Raw genomic sequence first — 9149 nt, forward strand, 5'->3', positions numbered from 1 at the left:
AATAAACTTTTACAACCTAAAACAGAAAATAAGTCAAACAATTAAGAGACTGCCTTGAATCAGAAGAATCCCCATAGAACACTAAACAGGAAGTGAACGTGTGGCAATGAAGCAAGCTTTCCCGATTAAGTGATGCACATTATTTGAAGGATCTGCAATTTCTCTTTGGCTTATATTCGTTGAGAAGCCCTGGTAGCGCAGTGGTTAAGAGCTCGGCTGCTAACCAAAAGGCCACCAGCATTAGAAAGGCATTAGAAAGAAGAAACCTAGGGACTAATTTTGGGAACTGTCCTTAGAAGTTAGCCCTTGGGCCAGTGGGCTGAGCAGTGAAGCTGATAGAAATTGACCAGGGAATTAGAACACATGGTTTCTGTGTCCAGCTCCATTTTGGCCTTGCTGAGGGACATTGGGTGCATCCTAGCCCCTTTGCATTGTGGTCTTTCCGTTGTCCTTGGGGTGGGGGCTCTAGCCCCCAGGGCTGACAGCAGGTGGCACAGTGGTTAAGTGTTTGGCTGCTAACCAAAAGGTTGGCAATTTGAATCCACCAGCTGCTCCTTGGAAACCCCACGGGGCAGTTCTACTCTGTCCTATAGGGTTGCTGTGAATCGGGATCCACTTGATGGCAATTGGTTTGGTTTTTTTGGTAGGCACAATGATGGGGCAGGAAGAAGCTGTTTCTTTCTCCCTGGTCCCCTGGGCAAAACTTCCTTTTTTCTTTCCCCCTTCTTCCTCTTCCACTGCCTGCCTTCCACTCCCCTCTCTCCTCTGGGAATCAGGCTCTTACAGGGATTGAGCTGTTGTGATGTTCTGCCGGGAGGGGGTACTCTGAGGGCCATGGGGACTGGATTTGTAGGTTAAAGTCCCACTTGCCTTCTCTCTGTAGTCTTTGATCCTGTGTCTTCTCTCTCTCACTTGCTCTTGCTCTCACTTCTGCTCTCTGTCTGCCTCATGATTGCTCCATTTTTCTCCCTGTCTCCTTCTGTCAGCTTTATTTATTCTGTCTGCTGACCCATCTTTCTGCCCATATTCTCAACCACTTTAGTTCTTTAAGGGAGCTCTCCTACTAGTCTCAGCTTTGTGCTCTCAGAACTCAGTGTGAGTAGAACAAACCTCCCTTGTGTCCATCAAGTTTCAAGCCTAGAGGAAGGTCTGCCACTCTCCCCCAGGGACCACCCCCCACCCTCATTTGTCTTCTTTCTGTTCTGAGGGGTTTTCTGGGAGAGAATCACTAGCAACCCAGGTGCTTACTCATCCCAGTCCTGAGAACTGGGATGTTCTCCGGGATTCTCCCTCATCTTTCCTGCTGTAGCTGGCACCTTTTCCTCTGCCTGGCTGCCTCCTGGAGGTGCATGAGCCCTCCCCTGTCCCCTTCCTCCAGCCTGGCCTTGGGAACATGGGGTGTGGTAATGGCACAGTAGTGACTGAGTTTGTTTTGCTGGGGTTCTCAGGTTTTGAGTCCCTCCAGGTCCCCCTGTTTTGTGGGGTGCTCTGCATCTACCTGGTTACCTTGCTAGGCAACTCCCTGATCATCCTCCTCACACTGGCAGACCCTACCCTGCACTCGCTCATGTATTTCTTCCTTCGCCACTTCTCCATGGTGGAGATTCTCTACACCACAACCATCGTGCCTCGGATGCTGGTCGATCTCCTCTCCTCCTGCCCTACCATCCCACCTGCCAGCTGCTTCACCCAGCTGTATTTCTTTGCCCTCTTTGGCATCGCTGAATGCTGCTTGCTCACAGTCATGGCCTATGACCGCTATGCTGCCATCTGCTGGCCCCTGCATTACACCACCCTGATGAACCGGGGAGCCTGTGTGAGTATGGTGGGGACCTCCTAACTCATGAGCATCAACACTGGCACCACTCACTCCATCTGCATCTTCACCCTGCCCTTCTATGGCGCCAACACCATCCACCACTTCCTGTGTGACATACTGCCTGTGCTGAGACTGGCGAGTGCAAGCACCTTCTGGGGTGAAGTGGGGAATCTTGCTGTCACAATAGCCTTTATAGTGACCCCTTTCTTACTGATCATGGCCTCCTATGCCTGTATCCTTATCACAACATCCCAAGGACGTCAAAAGATCTTCCCTACCTGTTCCTCCCACCTGTTTGTGGTCATGCTTTTCTTTGGGACAGGGACTGTTACCTATAGAAGGCCTTGGTCTGATGCCTCTCAGGACATGGAGCAGATCCTTGCCTTCTTCTACACAGTGGTCACTCCCATGTTCAACCCTTTTGTCCACACTCTGAGGAACAAGGAGGTGACAGGGGCCATGAGGCGGCTGGTGAAGAGACATCTTTGGAGTCTGTGATTCCCCTGAGTTCTGGAGTTAAGGGCCTGATCCTTGGACATGTTCAAGGAGGAGGGAGACGCTGGCACTTGCAGTCCCTAAGGTTCTGGCCTGCTCTGTGTTGTCTGAGTGTGAGGTCCCCTCCACTGCTCAGCTTAAGGGCCCAAAGCACTGACCTGCTGCTCAGAGCTCTTCCTCTGGAGCCTGTTCTTACGGGCCTTGACCTGATTTGTTTGTAGGGGCAGAGCTGGGGAAGAATGCACTTCAGGGGTGATTGAGGAGGGAAGGCGGACGTGATGATCTTGTGTGATGATCGAGCAATTTCTGGTTTTTCCCGAGGCTCAGGGTGCCCTCCTGGGGCTGTGATTCCTGGAGACATTGCTCTACCTCCTTCTCCCAGAGCCTGCCCATTACAAGCCTTTCTCTCTTAGCCATGCTGGGTGTGACAAGAACTTCTTTACTCCAGGTGTGAAGTCTAGTGTGGGCATGGGGCGGCAGGGAAGGAACAGGGGCAAAGAGTAGTTGGTCTGGCTTTGGCAGTTCAGGTACCAAGTCTAGCCTGGTGCTGCACTGTGTCTGGAGGCACCTACCTGTCCAGTTGCTCTGCTCCTGACTTGCCCCTGGGATCACTGAGGTGTTGATATTCTTGTCTTTCTCCCTGGCTGAGCTGTTCTTCATTTTCTCCCTGGGCCTAGGTGTTGCTCTCAGTTCCAGTAGAAATGCACCGTCGCTTTTCCCTGACTCTAATCTGGCTCCTAGAATTTCCCTAGAATTCTCTTGTTTCTTGGAAACTGTCCATGATTTCCATTTGGAGACCACCTTAGTTTGTTGGCCAGAGGGATTCAGCGCCATTTTACCTTTCTTGGGAAACCAGTGCTTGCTTGTTTGTGAGCTCTCCTTCAATAATAAGCCACAGGAGGGAGCAATGCAAACAGGGAAGTCGCTCTCAAGCACAACGAATGAGGGCCTTTACAATAACATTTATTTTTCCCATGTTTACAGAAGTAGTACATGTTAATCGCGGGGAGTTTTGCATCGAGAAGAAAAGAAAATAACTATTAACATTTTGAAATTAATAATATCCTTGGGAAATTTTTCCAGTCTGTTTTTCCTCTGCATATATATAGATACATATTTTTAAAAACTAAAACCAAAAAACCCGTTGCTGTCGAGTCAATTCCGACTCAGAGCAACCACATAGGACAGAGTAGAACTTCCCCATAGAGTTTCCAAGGAGCAGCTGGTGGATTGGAACTGCTGACCTTTTGGTTAGCAACCATAGATCGGTGTAGCTCTTAATCACTGTGCCACCAGGGCTCCAAAACTAAAAATGGAATTATATTTTCAAAACTGCTCTGTTATCTTTATTTTCCACTTTGTTAAACTATATTGTAACGTTTTACCACATTAGCAGATTTCTAAAACATGAGTTTAATATCCATATACCATTCTACTATATGGTGTACTATAATTTTAAGCAATCTCCTATTACTGGAATTTTTTTTCATTTTTTTGTTATAAATATTGCTGAGATAGATATCATTACACTTACATCTTTTTTTTTTTTTTAGTTGTGCTTTAGGTGAAAGGAAACACTGGTGGCATAGTGGTTAAGAGCTCCGGCTGCTAACCAAAAGGTCGGCAGTTCAAATCTACCAGGCGCTCCTTGGAAACCCTATAGGGCAGTTCTGCTCTGTCCTGTAGGGTCTCTGTGAGTCGGAATCAACTCGATGGCAACCGGTTTGGGTTTGGTTTTTTAGGTGAAAGTGTATAGCTCAAGTTAATTTCTTATACAAAAATTTATACACATATTGTTATTTGACACTAGTTGCAATCCCCATAATGTAACAGCACACTCCCTCTTTCTGCCCTGTGTTTCCTGTGTCCATACAACCAGCTGCTGTTCCTTCCTGCCTTCTCATCCTGCCTCTGGAAAGGAGCCACCAATTTGGTCTTGCCTATTTGCTTGAACTAAGAGGCACACTCTTCACGAGCATTATTTTATGTTTTATAGTTTGGTCTGATCTTTGTCTGAAAAGTGAGCTTTGGGAATGGTTTTAGTTCTGGGTTAACAGAGCATCTGGGGGCCATGACTTTGAGGGTTTCTCCAGTCTCAGTCAGACCATTAAGTCCGGTCTTTTTACTTGAGTTTGAGTTCTGCACCACACTTTTCTCCTGCTCCATCAGGGACTCTCTGTTGTGTTCCCTGTTAGGGCAGTCATTGTACATTTTTATCTTTGTATACTTCTCTTGTGCTTTTCCTTAGCACAAACTTCTAGAAATGGAATTCCTAAGTGAAAAGGCATGCACAACCTCAGAGATTTTGAAACATGTTGCCAAATTGTCCTCCATAAGAATTTTTATTTCTTTATAGTCCAGTTGAGGGCCCTTTCTCACAACTTGCAGGTCAAGGAAATGTAGTAAGAGTCAGGAATGAGGTGAGGTTAGATGGCCCAGGGAAGAGAAGGATAGGGGAGGTATGGAGTTTAATTTTCTTATGTTGCAGAAAGGATCTGATGAGGAGGACACAAACTCACCTCCCTCAGTTTACTGAGGACTAGGTGAGACCTGGAAACCCTGGTGGTATAGTGGTTAAGAGCTACAGCTACTAACCAAAAGGTCAGCAGTTTGAATCCACCAGGTGCTCCCTGGAAACTCTATGGGGCAGTTCTACTCTGTCCTATAGGGTAACTATGAGTTAGAATGGACTTGATGGCAACAGGTTTGGTTTTTTCTGGTTTAGGTGAGACATATTTGGTCTGTACAACATGAGGTATCAAAGTTTGACCTCAGGAATCACTTCCTGGCAGGGTTGGTAGCTGGACAAGACAAGGATACTAAGAGAAAGAGGACATGATGGAGTTGAGCTGGCTCAGTTCTACGTGGCTTCATGCTCTCTGCCTGAGATAGCGATCATCTGTTCTGGAGGTTAAGGCCTCTATTTTCAGGGTCCCCAGGTAGGATTGCAAGATAAAAAATTGATGGATAATATTTTAGTCTAACTATGCTTCATGAAATATTTGACCAGAGGGATCTACCACCATTTTATCTGGGGAAAGAAATATTTAGGACATACTTATACTAAAAAATTATTTGTTGTTTATCTGAAATTCAAATTTAACTAGGTCTCTTGTATTTTCATTTGCTAAATCTAGCAACCCTATTCCCTTGTGTTGTTCAAACAAGGCTGGAACTACAGATGGAGGTGAGGATCTAAGTCGAAAGCTGTGATCACCTCTATTTAGGAAAAAGGAAGCTGCCTGGGAAACACAGTAGTTTCTTCTGATGTGAGTCCTTTGTGCAGCCAGAGACTCACTGGGGTGAATCTTGGCCCTCCTGTAAGTGCAAAAGAGGATATGGAAGACTGGAGTGGGAGGAGTCTATGTCTATCCTTGGGAATAAGAGGCACTAAAGAGTAGAATAGGGTCCTTTCTTTTAGTGCAAAGTCTAGAAGTGGAGACTTTTGTTATGGATTGAATTGTGTCCTCCCAAAATACATGTTGTAAATCCTAACCTCTATACCTGTGGTTATAATCCCATTTGGCAACGGGTTGTCTTTGTTACTTTAATGCGGCAGGATTAGTATAGGGTGTGTCTTGAGCAGAGATGGGGAAGGGAGATGCCAAGCTACATGGAGGTTGCCCAGGAGCAGAAGCTCAAAGAGTCAAGGACCTTCCTCCAGAGCCAACAGAGAGAGAAAGGCTTCTCCTTGAGCTGGCACCCTGAATTCAAACTTCTAACCTCCTAAGCTATGAGAAAATAAAATTCTGTTTGTTAAAACCACCCATTTGCGCTATTTCTGTTATAGCAGCACTAGATAACTAAGACAACAATGGAGCTGGCTAAGGAAGGTAGACCAGAAGGCTGGGTTGTAGATAGCAATATGGTACAGTGGTTTAGAGTGTCGGTCTAGTATTAGGCAGGCTTGAGATCAAATCTTGACTGTCACTTAACTATCTTGAGCTGGTTTCTTAACATCTTTATGCCTTAATTTCCTCATCTATAGAATAGTGACTATAATAGTTTCTGTGATTCACAGGATTGTTGTGAGGATTAAAGGTAGCCTTCCCCAGTCATTCTTTATCACATCACTTAACATTATCTGAAATTAACTTGCTTATTAGTTTGTGCTTTCTCTCCCTTCACTAAAAGGCATGTCCCGTAAGGGCAGGGATCTTGTCTGTCTCGTACAGCAGTGTATTCCTCGTGTCTAGAATATTTCTTGGACATATATTATGTTCAAGAAATATTTGTCAAGTAGATAAATGAATAGATATAAGAAAACTGCTTAGCATCAAAAAAACAAAACAAAATAAAACAAAACAAAAACGAAACTCATTGACGTCGAGTAGATTCTGACTCATAGCTACCCTATAGGACAGAGTAGAACTGCCCCATAGGTTTTCCAAGGAGTGGCTGGTAGATTTTGAACTGCTGATCTTTTGGGTAGCAGCCAAGCTCTTAACCACTGTGATACCAGGGCTCCACTTAGCACAGTATACGGTAAATAATAAAGTGTTAACTAATCTATTTTGATCACTACTATGATTGCTATTACTGTCATTTGCATTCCTATGAGCTTCAAAGATAACTTTCATTAGGGTTTTTAGAAGTCTTAAAGTTTTGAGACTTGCTTCATTAAAAAAATTCTCTTAAAATTGTTGGCAAGTTTATAATGTGTTATGTTGAATTAAGATAGGGAAAAACTACATGTGGGATTTGGAAAAGAGGAAATTCTGGTGGAAGCTATTAGTGGGGATAACCCAGAAGGGAACAGATGGGTCATTCCCTGTGGAGCATGGGAGAGAAGTAAAGGGGTAGCAGGTGAACACTTAGGAGATGGAGAAAAACTGACTCTGGTAGCTCACAGACTTGACAGGAATCCTGGGGAACCAGGCTTAGAAAATGATCAGAAACCAAGAGAAGCTGGGAGGCCAGAATCATGCTGTTGTTGTTAGGTGCTGTGGAACTGGTTCTGACTCATAGCAACGCCGTGTATAACAGAACAAAACACTGCCCGGTCCTGCTCCATCCTCACAATCTTTGTTATGCTTGAGCCTATTGTTGCAGCCACTGTGTCAATCCATCTCGTTGAAGGTCTTCCTCTTTTTCACTGACCCTCTGCTTTACCAAGCATGATGTCCTTCTCCAGGAACTGATCCCTCCTTGTCATGGTTTGAATTATGTCCCCCCAAAAATGTGTGTATCAGTTTGGCTGGGCCATGATTCCTGGTATTCTGTGGTTTTCCTATATGTTGTAAATCCTGCCTTTATGATGTTAATGAGGGAGGATGGGTGGCAGCTGTGTTAGTAAGGCAGGACTCAGTCTTCAAGATTGGATTGTATCCTGAGGTAATGTCTTGAGATATAAAAGACAGAAGTGAGCAGAGAGACAAGGGGACCTCATACCATCAGAAAGCAGTGCCGGGCCAGGACCAGAGCGTGTCCTTTGGACCAGGGTCCCTGCGCCGAGAAGCTCCTAGTCCAGGGGAACACTGATGAGAAGGCTGACAGAGAGAGAGCTGACTCCCTGAATTTGGACTTTTAGCCTACTTTGACGGTGAGAAAATAAACCTCTCTTCGTTAAAACCATCCACTTGTGGTATTTCTGAGCACTAGATGATTAAGACACTCCTGATGACACGTCCAAAGTATGTGAGACATAGTCTGGCCATCCTTGCTTCTAAGGAGCGTTCTGGCTGTACGTCTTCCAAGACAGATTTGTTTGTTCTTTTGGCTGTCTATGGTGTAGTCAATATTCTTTGCCAACACCACAATTCAAAGGTGTCAATTCTTCTTTGGTCTTCCTTATTCATCGTCTAGCGTTACATGCATATGAGGCAATTGAAAACACCATGGCTTGGGTCAGGTGCACCCTAGTCTTCAAGGTGACATCTTTGCTTTTCAACGCTTTAAAGCGGTCTTTTGCAGCAGATTTGCCCAGTGCATTGTGTCTTTTGATTTCTTGACTGCTGCTTCCAAGGGTGTTGATTGTGGAACCCAGTAAAATGAAATTCTTGACAACTTCAATCTTTTCTCCGTTTATCATGACGTTGCTTATTGGTCCAGTTGTGAGGATTTTTGTTTTCTTTATGTTAAAGTGTAACCCATACTGAAGGCTGTAGTCTTTGATCTTCATCAGTAAGTGCTTCAAGTCCTTTCCACTTTCAGCAAGCAAGGTTGTGTCATTTACATAAAGCAGGTTGTTAATGACTCTTCCTCTAAACCTGATGCCCCTTTCTTCTTCATACAGTCCAGCTTCATGTAGCGAGAACCACAGCCAAAGTCATACCACAGAGGTGGTCTGGTTAGGATGCTGCTGGCACTGCCAACACTGGTCATTGGTGCCTCCTCTGCACTGTCTGGTGCTGCTGCCTCTGGGCTCTGGATGCTGCCACTGTTGACATCACCCAACTAAATTGTAAACTTTCCTTTGCTTCTTTGTATCGCTTATACCTGATTCAAAGTTTTAGGCAGATGCTTCCACTGGGACTAAGGTTGCAGGCCTGTGTATTGGCTGCTAGAGTTTAGGGAAAGCCAATATTCTGACCCTTTTGGCTTCTATATAGGGAGGTGGAGCCCTGTCTCCCACAAAGACTCATAGTAATGGATTACTATGACATAGGAGAGGGGATTTGATTCTGGAGTTCATTCCTTTAGTTCCCTAAACCCCCCCCCAAAACCAAACCAGTTTTCGCTGAGTGGATTATGACTCATGGTAAACCCATGTGTTTCAGAGTACAACTGAACTCCATAGGGTTTTCAATGGCTGTGATCTTTCTAAAGTCTTTCAGGTCTTTCTTCCTAGGTGCTTCTGGGTGGATTCAAACCACCAACCTTTCAGTTAGTAGCC

At 45.0% G+C, this 9149-nt stretch overlaps 1 protein-coding gene across 1 annotated transcript; it reads left to right on the forward strand.

The window, feature by feature from the left end:
* Positions 1-1393: 1393 nt before the first annotated feature.
* LOC101349187 (olfactory receptor 9) lies at positions 1394-2317 on the forward strand. Its single transcript, XM_012554813.1, is given in 1 exon segment — positions 1394-2317. A coding segment is annotated over 1 exon segment (924 nt).
* Positions 2318-9149: the final 6832 nt, after the last annotated feature.

This window comes from Trichechus manatus, unplaced genomic scaffold (assembly GCF_000243295.1).
Source record: "Trichechus manatus latirostris isolate Lorelei unplaced genomic scaffold, TriManLat1.0 scaffold00027, whole genome shotgun sequence".
Taxonomy (NCBI): Eukaryota; Metazoa; Chordata; class Mammalia; order Sirenia; family Trichechidae; genus Trichechus; species Trichechus manatus.